This window comes from Pecten maximus, chromosome 15, assembly GCF_902652985.1.
Source record: "Pecten maximus chromosome 15, xPecMax1.1, whole genome shotgun sequence".
Classification (NCBI taxonomy): Eukaryota; Metazoa; Mollusca; class Bivalvia; order Pectinida; family Pectinidae; genus Pecten; species Pecten maximus.
This window is the reverse complement of record NC_047029.1, coordinates 29,177,244-29,194,185: the sequence shown is the minus strand read 5'-3', so window position 1 is coordinate 29,194,185 and position 16,942 is coordinate 29,177,244. Positions and strand designations below refer to the sequence as shown.

At 36.2% G+C, this 16,942-nt stretch overlaps 1 protein-coding gene across 3 annotated transcripts in view; it reads right to left on the bottom strand.

Annotated features, from left to right (window-relative positions):
* The window catches only part of LOC117343160 (serine/threonine-protein kinase tousled-like 2), a 65,819-nt gene that overhangs the window by 27,425 nt on the left and 21,452 nt on the right, over positions 1 to 16,942 (bottom strand). For all 3 annotated transcript variants that reach the window (XM_033905485.1, XM_033905484.1, XM_033905486.1), the window contains exons 5-6: positions 1,969 to 2,027; positions 1,107 to 1,277 (exon numbers count right to left, since the gene is read on the bottom strand). In XM_033905485.1, coding sequence (XP_033761376.1) covers positions 1,107 to 1,277; positions 1,969 to 2,027 — 230 coding nt within the window. The remainder of the gene's footprint in view (positions 1 to 1,106; positions 1,278 to 1,968; positions 2,028 to 16,942) is intronic.

The window sequence follows — 16,942 nt, the reverse complement described above, 5'->3', positions numbered from 1 at the left end:
ATGGGGCATTTGGTATCATTTGAATTGGAAAGAAAATCATCAGGAGTAAACGGTAGATCACTTTGATTATTTGACTTTAATATGGATTAATTGGGTCCCGTTATCGGCCCCTAAAACCCAATAAGATAAGAATCTATTTATCATGGACTTACCTGTATGATTTTGTTAAAATTTATTTATCTTGGCCTTACCTGTATGGTTGTATTAAATTTATCATGGACATACCATATATGACATAATAAGGGCACACAGCGTGAAAAAATTGACAGTTCAGGGGGGAGGGGGCTAATTAAGATTTGTTATTCGGAAGTTTTATTCGGAAGTTTTATGAAACAAACTATACCTTATAGCAGAATACCAAAGGCTGTGGAAACAGTAAAATATTCAGTGATAAAAATATTCCAGATGAAGATATCTATTCATTATCATAAATTAAGCTTGAATATCACTTGAATATTCCTGTAAACTTGTAAACCATGCTAGCTGTTCTTTATAACAGAGAATGTGTGTTTCATCATTTACTTCAAATGGAACATTTTGTGTTCTATTCATAGACACAGGTGATTTCTCAGATCATATCAGACATTGTTTTCTTTGACCTAATAATTGATCTACACTGTCTAACTAGCTTTCTGTTCTGAACAACAGTTACTTAACAGCATGATTAAGTCTTTTACTTAATTTTCAAATAAATATGGTAGTAATAGTAACAGTAATTTGTATGTGTGTTTAGCATTAGTTTCGGGCACACTTTGTACTGACATCTGTATCACTGAATAGACAAAATGTGGCTAAAACTTCTGTTCCAGTGACTTAATTGGGTGAAGAAAATCGAACATATAAAGTAGCAAAACATTTCACATGGGTAATTTACTTTTGAACACCATTTTGACACTCAAAGATTTTTTTGGGGGAAAAGGTAGGGGCGCCCTTATTAGGTCATGTACAGTACCTGTATGGTTTTGTTATAATTTATTTATCTTTGACTTACCTGTATGGTTTTGTTACGATTATTTATCTTTGACTTACCTGTATGGTTTTGTTATAATTTATTTATCTTTGACTTACCTGTATGGTTTCGTTATGATTATTTATCTTTGACTTACCTGTATGGTCTTATTACAATGATAAAGAGGTACTGGAGGGTAGCCAACACTGTCGGAATTGCTATGATTACTAGGGGAGGGGGCGGTGTAGCTGTAACTCATCCCCTGGGGTGAGGGTGACTTGGTCCCGGCCGACTGACTGTTGGCACTACGACTAGGAGACTGGTTCTGCTGTAAAGAGATAAGGCTATCATGTAAATCTGACAACTTGAAGCATGGATTTCAGCGTGGTTCTCGGTTTAAGGTACCAAATTAATCTGTGAAATGAAATAAGATATGAGCCCAACACAGAAACGAAAACATGTACATATTTATAATGTACATATTTATAAACCTCTGCAACCTTGATTGCAATATCACCTATTAACTTGACCAACAATATTTTTCAGTGTATGTTGAACTTTTACCTATTGCTATTACCTGTCTTGTGTGAACTGAAACTTATTTTATTGTAAAGTTTTGTGGCTAAAGCATAAAACAGCATCAACCTCAAATTTTATTCATTGAGCATGTGCCATGTAGGAAACTACCCTACAGAGGAATCTATTGTACATAGGAAAACTACACATCAATTTTTTTTTTCAAATCTTAAAATGTTTCACATATATGCAATTTCCACCATGGAAATTCTAAGAAATAGGAAAGTAGATGGAGTATTGAGTACTGGGTGCAGGAATTTCACACCCATGCCTGAATGTGACACTTAGCCCCATATATGGTGCTATTAAATTTATTAATCTGTTTATATATGTAATGTATTTCAACTTGAACTAGAATCACTCTTGTCATCCAAACTAAGCAAGATTTCCACTGGTTATAATTATAACAGATCATACATCTTTAGCTACAGTCAGACAACTACCTTGAAATACTCATTGATTTTCTTTCCGTTTGCTTCTGGTCTATTGGACTTTGGAGTATCTGAAATGACAGAAAGAGTTCAACAGATGAGCGTCACAACATTCTGGTCAAAAACAATTAAACAACACTTAAATAAATATTCTACAACACTTAAATAAATATTCTCACATGTCTGTAGTTGTCACTAGACACTGGGTCGATCAAGGACGGCATCATTACCACTGCCAGCCTGACCAGAACACTCTCCCTAGACTCCATAAACAACTTTTCTATCACATTTATTTTCATGTCTGACAGTACACATATATACACAGGCCATTTTTGGCTAAACACCACTACCACAGCTAATGGGTGACATCTTGTCCCAACTGTCCATCAAACTCAACACACACATATTTCTCTTCACAAAAACATCCTCTCATAGAATTCCTTTAAAATGTTTGGAGATTCAACTCCTATCATCAACCATTTTCATTTTTTCATTTAATTATCTTACTATAATACACAAGATACTTGAATCTATAATTACCATTTTACTGTTTTTCTTACACTTCTATACAACATTCTCTCATTCCAGTTAATATGCATGTTTTGTAAACTATGCATACCAGATTTCCAAAAAATTCTAAAATTAAATATTGTTCAATGCTTCCAGTCACATTTCTGATCCTTATACTGAAGTAATAGAACATTTGAAGTGTTGCATACCGGGTCTCCAAATATAACTGGCAGTATGTTGTTTTGTTTTTCTTAATATCTATGACAAACACCTCAAGGTCATGCCTCAGGTTTCTGAACAGTACTATCTCAGCCTTAGATAGACTTAATTTCTTTATACATAACTATAAATAGATTACAATGGGACATGAAATGAGGGCTGTGATAGCGAAGTCTGTATAACATCGGACTAAAGCAATCTCATATAAGATTGGTGGTGTGTTATTCAATCCTTACTACTAGGAAAGGTTTAACAGGCCTGTGCAACGATGGCTATGTCCTCGGAGCAAGGCACTTCAACTAATGCCAATTATAGTTTGTGCAGAATTACTGTATGATGTTTATGGTAGTAGCCACCAGCTACTACAAGGAGACCCTGCCTCAAAATAACCCAGGTTTTTAGTGGGTGATAAACCAAGCAAAGAAAACAAATAAAGGGCCATAGCATATACATACCTTGAAATAACTTAGGTTTTTACTGGGCGAAAAACCCAGCGAACAAACAAAAGGGAATAACATTAATTACTAAGTGCAGGCTTGCAATACCTAAATTAGTGTTTCCCAATCATGACAGTACAATTAGTATGAACAACTTGGCATCTATTAACCAAAGACCTCAGGTCAAAAAAGCAGCAAAATTCAATTTGATGCACAATTTTTGCATTCTATGCATCAAGCTGATGCATTAGGCCTTTAAAAAATGTTCACTAAATGGTAAAATACCCCATGGCGTCAATTAAAAGAGCCACTCATCAACTGTGACAAGGTCCGGCTGTGTCTTGCTAATTGGAGCACACAGGTGTCAAATGTCGGTACACTGTACTCTACCAGCCTTACTTGCTGTAGTTAATCCCATTGTTCTCAGCAATATCATTTTAATCATTGAAATAATTAAGCTATAATAGATTGTCATATGAAGAAATGAATGTAGTCAATGTACACATAATTTCATGGTAACTTGCAAACAAGTTGTAACAAAAATAGATTGTAAGTAGCCTAGTCCGATGCATGTGAAACATCAATCGCAGCCATATTGATGTTCATAACCTGAATAACCTCACATGACCAGTGCTGCAGCTGCATTTGACAGAATGGAAGGCGTTTATTATTCATGTTATGTTTTTTTGTTTTCTGAGGTTGTTTTTCTTCACAAACCCTGTCAAGCTTTCCTGTGACAATCTATCAGCTAAACATCATGCTTCAAGGCCTTTTGATTGAGCAGAAGTCGTTTGACTGTTTTAATGAATATTATCCCCTGTGACCTTGAAAATGGGTCAAGGTTATTTCTTCTCCCGAATTTTTTGGGGCTCCATTTCAGGAACTTATCTGCCCAAATATTGATTCATCTCTCTTAGCCTCTTTGTTGATGAGAGAAAGTTTTTTAAATGGAAAAGTTGATGCCAGACCGACGTCAGATGGACAGTGTATGCCTCACTATGACTTACTGAAGGGCCACTGGTGAGCAAAAAAAAAAATGTATGGAAATTGTTGACAGTGATGTTTTGTGAATTTCATATTTTAACTCTAGATCTCAGGATTTTGATTGGACTCTCAGGATTTTGATTTGACTCTCAGGATATTGATTTGACTCTCAGGATTTTGATTTGTCTCCAAGGATTCTAGAGCTGAGAGTCAATGACTCCTGAGATTTTAAATTCTTACTCCTGAGATTTTAAATCCTTACTCCCGAGATTTTAATCCTACTGGATGCCCGGTAAGAACAATACATAATGTATAGTATGTAAAAGTCCCAAGGTGTAAAGGGTACATCCATATGTACACTACTTACTGCATACTGTAGTGTGTAAGATGTTCATTAAACCTAGATACATGTGTGTGCTATAGCTAGCCACTTCCCAGGGTATATATTATACAATACCCTGACGGAGATATATTATCACTGCACCACTCTGAAACAAACACCGTCAATTAAAGTTGGAACACCATTAACAAGATACAGCAGCAGGGCAAACTAGCAGAGCAGTTAAATGAATCACTTTACATACTTCAGGCACTCTGGGCAAAATAATCAGCATGATGTCATTTTACAGGCCAAACCTGTCTGCTGCATTTTCTACCTTCAAGACACCTCTCCTTGCATTGGAGATTTTCTACCATTGAAGTTGCATGATGTGTTTACGCATGAAGCAGGCATGAGGGTTAGGAAATTGAATTCCTCGCAAACACACCACTCCAGATAAAGATACCGAGAGAGCAGTGTTATTAAATCAGTCCGTAAAGGCTATGGAACAATCAAACCTTCCTTTTGTTTAACTTATAGGCCACTTCGTGTACAGCTATAATTAGAATCTGTCTGGAACTGTTGACTATATTTACTAAAGCTAATTTAGACTGCAGCTTGATTAAGTCTACATCAAGAAAGTCGGACAAGTATCGTGCTGTTATTTTTTGCATTCCACACACAAAGGTCATTACGTCTGCAGAAATTTTTCCCCCAAGAAACACCAATTATATGTTTAAATTGCGATATTTAAGGTTGAGATTTCTATATATATATTTAAATTGTGATAATTAAGGGTTTGTAAAACACTGAAAAGAGACATGTATAACAATCATTTACAATCATGAACTGTCTATTCAAGGAGCAACCATGGCCAACTGTAGTATTTTAAGTCTTAACACCTGTTCAATCTGTTTAAATCTTAATTCTATGAAACGTTACAGTCAATATGACTAAATAACCACTTGTTCATCTTTGATAATTTGAGGATTATCCTTTACTGGAAATAAACTAAACTTTGTTCTTGAATGTTTTAAATATATTTAACTCTAGTGACCTTGAAAATCAAGGTCACTTACCTGAAGAAAATTTAAAGCACACACATTTGACAAAATAAAACACCTCCGCAAAGAAGCCTAGTTTATGATCATGATGATCAGACTGTGTATAGAGTATTACATAAGAATCTGATTCCACACTAAACAGTTATAACATATAATTTGCAGCCTGCAGCAGATGCCACCAAGAATAAACACCCTGGTACATTGCTCAGCTCACATATGTACAACATTACCATATTATGATACAATCTTTAATATTGATTGGGCCTCCATGCTCAAATGTCAGTGTATACAACCATGGAACGAGAAAGGTATATCCATCATAAGGTCACATCCCACTATCAACACACCATCAACTGTTCAGGTACCATCTCCATCATAAGGTCACATCCCACTATCAACACACCATCAACTGTTCAGGTACCATCTCCATCATAAGGTCACATCCCACTATCAACACACCATGAACTGTTCAGGTACCATCTCCATCATAAGGTCACATCCCACTATCAACACACCATGAACTGTTCAGGTACCATCTCCATCATAAGGTCACATCCCACTATCAACACACCATGAACTGTTCAGGTACCATCTCCATCATAAGGTCACATCCCACTATCAACACACCATGAACTGTTCAGGTATCTCCGTCATAAGGTTACATCCCACTATCAACACACCATGAACTGTTCAGGTATCTCCATCATAAGGTCACATCCCACTATCAACACACCATGAACTGTTCAGGTATCTCCATCATAAGGTCACATCCCACTATCAACACACCATGAACTGTTCAGGTGTTGTCTTGTTGAAATTTAACAAAATATTTCGAAAATTTGTATTCGACTCCACCCCTATGGTACAGAAGGCATTATGATTTGTTTCTGAATTCAAATTTCCGTGCCAAGTTAACGACACTTGGCTTGGCATCCCATGTGTCCTAATTCACTCAAGGTGTTTAAGGGCTTGTGTTTTTTTAAACATGTCACGCACATGGAGTCCACCCTGACTAACCTGAATATTAGGCTAATTATGAATTGACCTGTCACTCTCACAACTCACTGATGCATCTATGTTGATAGTATCTTTTATTCATTTAAGTAATGAAAATTAATATTTTTAAACAAAAAATTGTCTATTCTATGAACATTCAGATCAACTTTCTGCATCGCAAGATTTTCCTGACAAGAACAAATCGGGGATTCGGGGCTGATTACCAAAGTAGTCCTAGTTTCAAAAGACTTTAAGACAGCTAGGAGCAAACACTATTACAATCAATTAATGTCAATATCTTGTTAAAGGTTTAGTGTCCTAGCAACAGCAAAGATTAGTGCAATGCAGCACACATACATCTGTTTTAAAAAAATCGAAGTTTTTATTGGTGTAGAATTGAATGATTCCAAAATTTTCTGAATAACACTCTGAATGTAGAGTGTAACAAAATGATGTTGGTTTTTTTTCTCTGATGTTCTGTTGTCACTAATTCCAGGATTTTGATATTTTTGATAAAATTTTGCTATTTTTTTTACTTTTTAGGTCACAACAAATGTTGAAAATAAGCATACTAGGTATTATTTGCTCAAGCCCCAGTTAATAATTTTAAGTGACCTTGTCCCGAGATATTATGGTCCTTTATCATTGTGAGGTTTAATCAAAACCTCTCAAGGAATGAAGTCTCTAAAACACCGACAGACATTAATTGTTGTTACATACATATGGACACCTATATATAGTCCCCACGAATTCACCAGTAGGCGATTAATAAAACCTCCATCAAGTAACCACGCTTTCACACAGAATGATCGGTCTATATACTCCTTTTTTGTTGTTGTTTTTTGGGTTAAAAATAAAACAAATAGTTTACGAATACCTGTAAAATACTTTATTCAAAATTGACGTCAATTACAGAAACACTATCTTAATGAATTAATCAATGTTCTTGTGCCGCGGTGGCCCAGTGGTTAAGGTGCCCGACATTTTATCACTAGCCATCTACCTCTGGGGTGCGAGTTCGAAACCCAAGTGGGGCAGTTGCCTGGTGCTTTTTCTCCGGGAACTCCGACTTTCCTCCACCTTCAAAACCAGGCACGTCCTTAAATGACCCTGGCTGGAATTTGAATATCTGAGTTCTTTTCCTGCGAGTACCCACTATCTCTTAATTCTCAAACTTGTTTGATCAAAATTTGGTAAAACGGTATTATAGCCTCACCCGATAAAACTCTTCAAAGATAACTAATCAAAGAAAATAGCACCTGAATACCTATCACTATATGTATGTACAGACTATAACTACCTAGACACAAATTTCTTTTTATATTTGGCCTATATTGGCCTATATAAGCACAGTGACAGCAATCAAGGGTTAGCTCACTGTAATGGTCGTTGTATAACTCAGTTTGTAACCTTAACTTTTAAACATCATGGCCATGCATGTATACGTTGTTCGAAGATCTGTTGTCATGACAACTGTTAAAATTACAGGTGATTATATTTTTAACAGTCCGACCGATTAGCTCCCTGGAGGCAGTCTAGTTAAATATCCTGTTGAGGATGAATGTGTTGTAGACAGCTAGAGCAGACAGTAAGTGTAGGATTTGATTTACAGTATAAAATATTTGGTATTTTATTAATCTAACAAGAGGCCCAATGGGCCTATATTGCTCACCTGGCTCTACCGCAACTTTGAAGTTGATTGAGGTCATTTCTACACATACTATGCTGATTACCTCTTTATTCAAATATCAGTGTATGCTGGGTTTATTCATATTAATAAATGCTCTAGTCCTTCAGTCCAGTATAATATTTGCCTAATATCAGATTTCAGAGATTCTTGGCTATCGTAAAATTATTGTTTACACATTTAAGCCGATTTCACCCCTGTGACCATGAATGTAGGTCAAGGTCATTTATTTGAACAAACTTGGTAGCCCTTCACCCCAGCATGCTACAGGCCCCCATATCAAGTCCCTGGGCCTCTTGCTTATTGAGAAGAAGTCGTTTGAAGATTATAGCCTATTTGACCCATGCGACCTTGAATGAAGGTCATCAAGGTCATTTATTTGGACAAACTTTGTAGCCCTTCAATTCAGCATGCTACAGGCCCAATATTAAGTCATTGGGCCTCTTGGTTATTGAGAAGAAGTCGTTTGAAGATTATAACCTATTTGATCAATGTGCCCTTGAATGAAGGTCAAGGTCATTTATTTGAACAAACTCTGTAGCCCTTCACCCCAGCATGCTACAGGCCCAATATCAAGTCCCTGGGCCTCTTGGTTATTGAGAAGAAGTGGTTTGAAGATTATAGCCTATTTGACAAATGTGACCTTGAATGAAGGTCAAGGTCAATTATTTGAACAAACTTGGTAGCCCTTCACCCCAGTATGCTGCAGGCCCAATATGAAGTTCCTAGGCCTCTTGGTTATTGAGAAGAAGTTGTTTAAATGAAAAAGTTGACGCCGGACGGCCGGACAGACGGACGGACGACGGACGCCGCACCATGGCATAAGCTCACTTGCCCTTCGGGCAGGTGAGCTAATAACCAGTGAGCTATAAAAACACAGTTTTTTTTAAGCATCATGACATTTCCTTGTATTTTAGAAAACCCAGGTTGTTTTTAAACACATGAAGAGCAAGCAATAATTCCTCAAAACAGAATGAGATATATTTAGTAACGCTAACTTTTTATATAATTTATATTCCTAACAACAGAATGAGACATACATGTATTTAGTAATGCTAACTTTTCATGTATCTAGAAATTTTATTTTAAAGAACAAACTATTAAAACATATATTAATATATATATTTCAAATCTACAAAACATTCTCAGTGCTGTGCTTGACTTTGTGATTAAATGCATAAGTTATGACCATTAAAATTTCATGCCGCTGAAGATTTAATAATAGAAAAGATATAAAGAGAAATTAAGGTGCTTTAGCTTTCATTTATAAGCCCCAAGTGAATATAGGAGTCATTTGTCAAATTTCTGTGATTCAGGAAGTTTCTGAGAAAAAATCCACTTGATAATTATGCAAAGTTAACACTTAAGCTGAGTGGTATCCATTAAGAAACACTTGGTGGGAACATCGATAGAAATGAAAATTAATCAAAATGGGCCCCACTAAACAAATAAACTGATGTTATACGAACTGAAAAGAAACATGTGACCAATCTGCATATTCTGCATAAAGAGGAAATACCTTGTGGAAGATAAAAGCTAACAGGAGAAGTAAAAAGAAGAATGGAACTAGTACGGGAAACAAACTACGGACAGTCCACAACTGTGACAATAGAGGATGAGGTAGAAAGGTATTGGAAGTTAAAAGCCTAACTGATGTTGAAATCAGACGCAGAAAAGTCCTTTTACACTGTAACACATTGTACAGTAGCTAGGGACTCTTGATCTGATAAGTGAGGAAAAAGGTGTTAACATAATCGTATTCATTACTATAGTTCAGCATACCGTATTTGAGCTAATAAGAGTGCAGGGCGCGGGTAATTGACAGTGGGGGCTTCAGAATTCAGACCTTTCATGGCAACGACTAAGGATTTTCTTACCCTTGTTGGGCAATGATCTTAAATAGAGCCATGTTTAAGGAAGAGTGAATTTCCAGTGCTGTTATATATCCATACTAACACACGGTATCATCTTGAAACACCTCAGCTATATTAATTTTAACTACATATATTATAATAATAATTTTTTTCTTCAAAATTTTCTAGTGAAAGTTGCCTATATTGGGGCTTAAAATGGTAGAAAAGCTAAGGTTAGTATTTATGGTCACAGCTTTTATTTGCTAATTTTACAATTCTACATTAATGCAGTCTTCAGCCATATATTTCTCATTTTGAACTGACCTTCTTGTGGACAAATGATGGGTTAATTACATACTCTATTTTAGTTCAAGAACGTCCTCTTATACAATGGCTAAACTATGTATATGTCCTGAGGATGCTGGATGAACTAGGCAAGTCATAATCCTCTACATCTAGTCATATAGACATTTAATTTTTCAAAAAGGGTTTGATTTTATGTTTGTGAAAAATGTTTAAACCATTTGAAATTTTAAACATTTACCATATCTGCACGTACCGTGCCTGCCCTATTAAGGGCGCCCCTACCTTTTTTCAAGGAAATAAATCTTTGACTGAGTGTCAAAATGGTGTTCAAAAGTAATAATTCATGTGAAATATTTTGCTACTTTATGTGTTCAGTTTTCTTCAGCAAATTAAGTAACTGGAACACATGTTTTCGCCACATTTTGTGTATTCCTACAGGCTACAGATGACATGTCAGTGCAAAGAGCACCCAAAACTAAACACACATACAAATAATAACTTAACATCTTTATTTGAAGATAAAGTAAAGACTTCATTCTTGTTGATAAATAACTTTTGTTCAGAACAGAAAGCTAGTAAAAGACATTGTAAATCAATTATTAGGTCAAAGAAAACGATGTCTGATATGATCTGGGAAATCACCTGTTTCTATAAATAGAACACAAAAGAGTTCCATTTGAACATAAATGGTGGAACACATGTTCTCTGGTCTAAAGATCAGCTGGCATGGTTTACAAGTTTACAGGAATATATGATAATGAATAGATATCTTCATCTGGAATATTTTTATGACTGAATATTTTACTATTTCCACAACCTTGGGTATTCTGCTATAAGGTATAGTCTGTTTCATAAAACTTCAGAATAACTAATCTTAATAAGGGCGCCCCCACTGTCAATTACCCGCGCCCTGCGCCCTTATTAGGTCAAATACGGTATAAGATTGGTCAATTTGTGTCAGGGACATAATAATCTACTTCAGAGTTTTTAAATTTTTTTTTAGACATTCAATTTATGGATATTTACCATACCCTGTTGTAAATTTTTGTAAGGATTCCATATCTCAGTCTCTGCAAAATTATCTCAAACATGAAGTTTAAGGATATTTACCGTACCAATAATCTGATTCAATGGAATTTATAGTCCCTAAATAAACATATAATAATCATTTGATTTTAGGACATTTACCATACTGTAGAATGAGTTTGTTGAAAGGATTCTTTAATCTAGCTAATTCAGAGAGCTTTAATTGATATGAAAACATACACTTTTAGACATTTTCCACATCCATCATGAAAAACACAATAAAAGTAAATTTTCTTAAGGATTCAATATTTTAAGTGAGACCGAAATAGGAAGGGAATTTTTCTCATCAATTTCATGACAACCATTGTACAATTTGTCGCAAGAATATAATCATGAAGTACTGGGAACATTCAATGTAAGGACATTTACCACAGCTATCTCGTACAGAGAAAAGCTCCAATGTTTGTACATGGTCTGATTAAGAGTAATTTATGTGTAATTGACAACTATCCCCAGCATTTCCTGTATAAGGTGCCAGTACAGTAGGCAATACGTGTGTGTGGGTCTGGATAGGCCAGCAATACAATAGCACCACAGCTCTATCGAGCACATTTTATACCAGTATAGTGATGACATTTTGCAGGCAGAAAATAGGCTTTCACATGATATAAGATGGCAGTGTAATGATAAACAAGACCAGACAACAGGCTATCCCAGAATGTAAGATATTAATGATACCACCAGCACCAAATAGGCTAGTCCCACAACATTCATTCACAGTACGTCAAATGAGTAAAAAAAAATTCATAACAGAAATGTGACGGTTTCCTAGCTTACATGCTTAATCATATTTTTATGACCCAGGGGTTATACCGAGTAATGATTGAATGCTTGGAGAGAAATTCAGAATTTTCAAGAAAGTGTACCAGATTCACCTATACATGTACTACATATTATACGAAGGTATCGATAAATAATTAGACTGCTAGGTACAAAATATCTACCAAACTGATGTGGGATGAGCAACTCTATCATCTCACTGACATATTGATTCGGAGGCTGGAGATATATATTTTGTCCTGAATTATAGATACAGAATTGTTTCCATTGTCATGAAGGATAATTGGTCAGCTTAATAAAGCCAGCTTAAATATTTAATGTCCAGCTAAATCCAGACATCTGCAGTATAATAATCTGTGGTAGTTACATGGGGACAATATTTACTTTAGGTGAAAGCATTTCTTATCAGGACAAAATTATGCACTGAAAAATAATTACAATCAATACCAATGTTAATTTTGTCATGGAAACATGTTTACGGAAACAGGATATTTAATAGTATTTCATGGAATAACAACCATGCGTTTTTGTTTTCACTATGCTAATGATAGGACCTTTTTTGTCTCATTTTAGGAAGAAAATCGATGAAATTGGGATGGAAAAAATTAGCAGTAAATTGAAATGTTAGGAATTTGCACTTTAAACTGAAAAAAAAAGTCAGAATGGAACACAGTCCAAAAAATGTGCTTGGAAAAATAGTGGCCGCCTGATTTACAGTAACCTGGGATCACACTGCAGTTATATATGTGTTACTGTATACCACCATCAGTGCCTGTAATTAATCCTGGGAAATACATCTCCGGTGTCAGTAGTTAATCCTTGTTTTATTATCTAACAAATCCATCAGTGTATTTCTATACTTACAGACTGTTTCAAAAAAATTATAGGTGGGAAGACATATTCCCATAAGTTATAGTCTGTTTCGAAAATGCTTGCCACGAAAGCTGAAGGTCAAGGTCAAATATCTGTTTTCCAACACTTCTGATACTATTATCACCATATTGATAATGTTCCTGCCAGCAGTGGTTCGTCCCTTCAGTTGATACATGTACATTGTATTAAAGAGGAATGCCCCAGATTATCACCACTGCCACCGGGCAGCCGGTACTACATGCTTGGCACTGCGCTCAATATTAACAGAGTTGTATGTAAATGGTAGCCTGCAAACAGTCAATTGTGTTGCACAGCTGCTATAAACAGGACAAGTTTATTGTCCTATAGCTGAACTGTTTGCGACATGAGCCATATACTTAAATTCTTACCTGTACTTTATCTTAAACCCTATCACTTCCTGCAGCTAGAGCAGGATCCCACTGCAGTTTTATGTAAATTAGATCATAACTTAAAATCTTTTCAATGTCTCATCATGAATCTTTAACAGAACATAATTCACAAATTATCAGAATCTATGAATATTTTTTACAATAACATGAAGAAAAGAAACTACATGTAGATGTATCATGGAGGTCTTTATATAGGAAGCCTTTTATTCTAAATATGGACCTAATCGATCAAGGTTGAAGCCTTCTACAATTGTCAACAACATTTGTTTTAGGAAAAGTTTTCTTGTCAATATATCATTTTCTTTCTTTCGTTTAATGGAAAAGTAACATTTTTATAAAATTTAAAATATTCAGCTAGAAACTTATTATTGCTATTTTAATGCTACCTGTGGCTGTAATTATATAACAAGAGATCCCAGAGGGATCTTGGCGCCCACCATTGAATGATCTTTATAGGTTCCATGTCAGATTGATCTTTTCTCTACTTTTCCCTTCCTCTAAGTCTTACTAATCTGTGTAAATTCAGAAACAGCCCTCTATAGCTAGTATTTTTCCAACAAGGGGAACCTATATATAAAATTTAAGATTTAGCGATAATGGCTGTCTGTCGGCCATGTTGTTTTCCGATTGGTCCCAATATGCAAAACTATATATAGCTAGGCACTGAGGGGAACCTACATATAAAATTTGAGAAAGATCCCTTCATTACTTTCTGAGAAATAGCTATAACAAACTTCAATTGTCAAAATCCAAGATGGCTGCCTGTCGGCCATGTTGTTTTCCGATTGGTCTCAAAATGCAATATGCATAACTAGGCACCAAGGGAAACCTACTTATGAAATTTGAGAAAGATCCCTTCAGTACTTTCTGAGAAATAGCGATAACAAACTTCAATTGTCAAAATCCAAGATGGCTGCCTGTCGGCCATGTTGTTTTCCGATTGGTCTCAAAATGCAATATGCATAACTAGGCACCGAGGGAAACCTACATATGAAATTTGAGAAAGATCCCTTCATTACTTTCTGAGAAATAGCGATAACAAACTTCAATTGTCAAAATCCAAGATGGCTGCCTGTCGGCCATGTTGTTTTCCGATTGGTCTCAAAATACAATATGCATAACTAGGCACCAAGGGGAACATATATATGAAATTTGAGAAAGATCCCTTCAGTACTTTCTGAGAAATAGCGATAACAAACTTCAATTGTCAAAATCCAAGATGGCTGCCTGTCGGCCATGTTGTTTTCCGATTGGTCTCAAAATGCAATATGCATAACTAGGCACCGAGGGAAACCTACATATGAAATTTGAGAAAGATCCCTTCATTACTTTCTGAGAAATAGCGATAACAAACTTCAATTGTCAAAATCCAAGATGGCTGCCTGTCGGCCATGTTGTTTTCCGATTGGTCTCAAAATGCAATATGCATAACTAGGCACCAAGAGGAACCTACATATGAAATTTGAGAAAGATCCCTTTTGTGCTTTCTGAGAAATAGCGATAACAAACTTCAATTGTCAAAATCCAAGATGGCTGCCTGTCGGCCATGTTGCTTTCCGATTGGTCTCAAAATGCAATATGCATAACTAAGCACCGAGGGAAACATACATATGAAATTTGAGAACGATCCCTTCATTACTTTCTGAGAAATAGCGATAACAAACTTCAATTGTCAAAATCCAAGATGGCTGCCTGTCGGCCATGTTGTTTTCCGATTGGTCTCAAATGCAATATGCATAACTAGGCCACCAAGAGGAACCTAACATCTGAAATTTGAGAAGATCCCTTTTGTGCTTTCTGAGAAATAGCGATAACAAACTTCAATTGTCAAATCCAAGATGGCTGCCTGTCGGCCATGTTGTTTTCCGATTGGTCTCAAAATACAATATGCATACTAGGCACCAAGGGGAACATATATATGAAATTTGAGAAAGATCCCTTCAGTACTTTCTGAGAAATAGCGATAACAAACTTCAATTGTCAAAATCCAAGATGGCTGCCTGTCGGCCATGTTGTTTTCCGATTGGTCTCAAATGCAATATGGCATAACTAAGGCACCGAGGGAAACCTACATATGAAATTTGAGAAAGATCCCTTCATTACTTTCTGAGAAATAGCGATAACAAACTTCAATTGTCAAAATCCAAGATGGCTGCCTGTCGGCCATGTTGTTTTCCGATTGGTCTCAAAATACAATATGTATAACTAGGCACCAAGAGGAACCTACATCTGAAATTTGAGAACGATCCCTTTTGTGCTTTCTGAGAAATAGCGATAACAAACTTCAATTGTCAAAATCCAAGATGGCTGCCTGTCGGCCATGTTGTTTTCCGATTGATCTCAAAATGCAATATGCAGCGATAACAAACTTCAATTGTCAAAATCCAAGATGGCTGCCTGTCGGCCATGTTGTTTTCCGATTGGTCTCAAAATGCAATATGCATAACTAGGCACCAAGGGGAATCTACATATGAAATTTGAGAAAGATCCCTTGGGTACTTTCTCAGAAATAGCGATAACAAACTTCAATTGTCAAAATCCAAGATGGCTGCCTGTCGGCCATGTTGTTTTCCGATTGGTCTCAAAATGCAATATGCATAACTAGGCACCAAGGGGAATCTACATATGAAATTTGAGAAAGATCCCTTGGGTACTTTCTCAGAAATAGCGATAACAAACTTCAATTGTCAAAATCCAAGATGGCTGCCTGTCGGCCATGTTGTTTTACGATTGGTCTCAAAATGCAATATGCATAACTAGGCACCAAGGGGAACCCACATATGAAATTTGAGAAAGATCCCTTCAGTACTTTCTGAGGATTAGCGATAACAAGAATTGTTTACGGACGGACGGAGGGACGGACGGACGGAGGGACGGACGGAGGGACGGACGGACGGACGGACGACGGACCACGGACGCAGGGCGATTTGAATAGCCCACCATCTGATGATGGTGGGCTAAAAATTGTATATATAATTAAATGTATTCTCCTGAAGTATTTTGTGTGTTAGGTATATAACCAAACTCAAAGTACACTAGTATTCAATTTTAGTGTTTTAAAAGTAAATGGTCTTTCACCTGTATCAATCAGAATATTGATTCAATCTGTTATAGATTTTCAAAGGCAATAATCCTCAGGTATACATACGAACATGCCCAGTGGTATCATTGCTAATCTCTAATGCTGTCCCTGGATTTGTGTATTGTCCTTCTACAAGTATGTGTATCAATACCATATTTATCCAGCGATAAACCCATGCCTGGTAATAAGCCCACCCATCTCCATTACAGGTCAGTAAAAACAACGAACCACCTTGTTTATAAATGTAAAAGTATAAATTTGCCCCGCGCCCCCCTTCAGCTTATACCGTAGAAATGGTAATTCATACCCACGAGGTCATAATAAACCCAACAAATATTCTGTCCCAACTTCATAAGCCAATTGCTGATCATTTTTCTGAA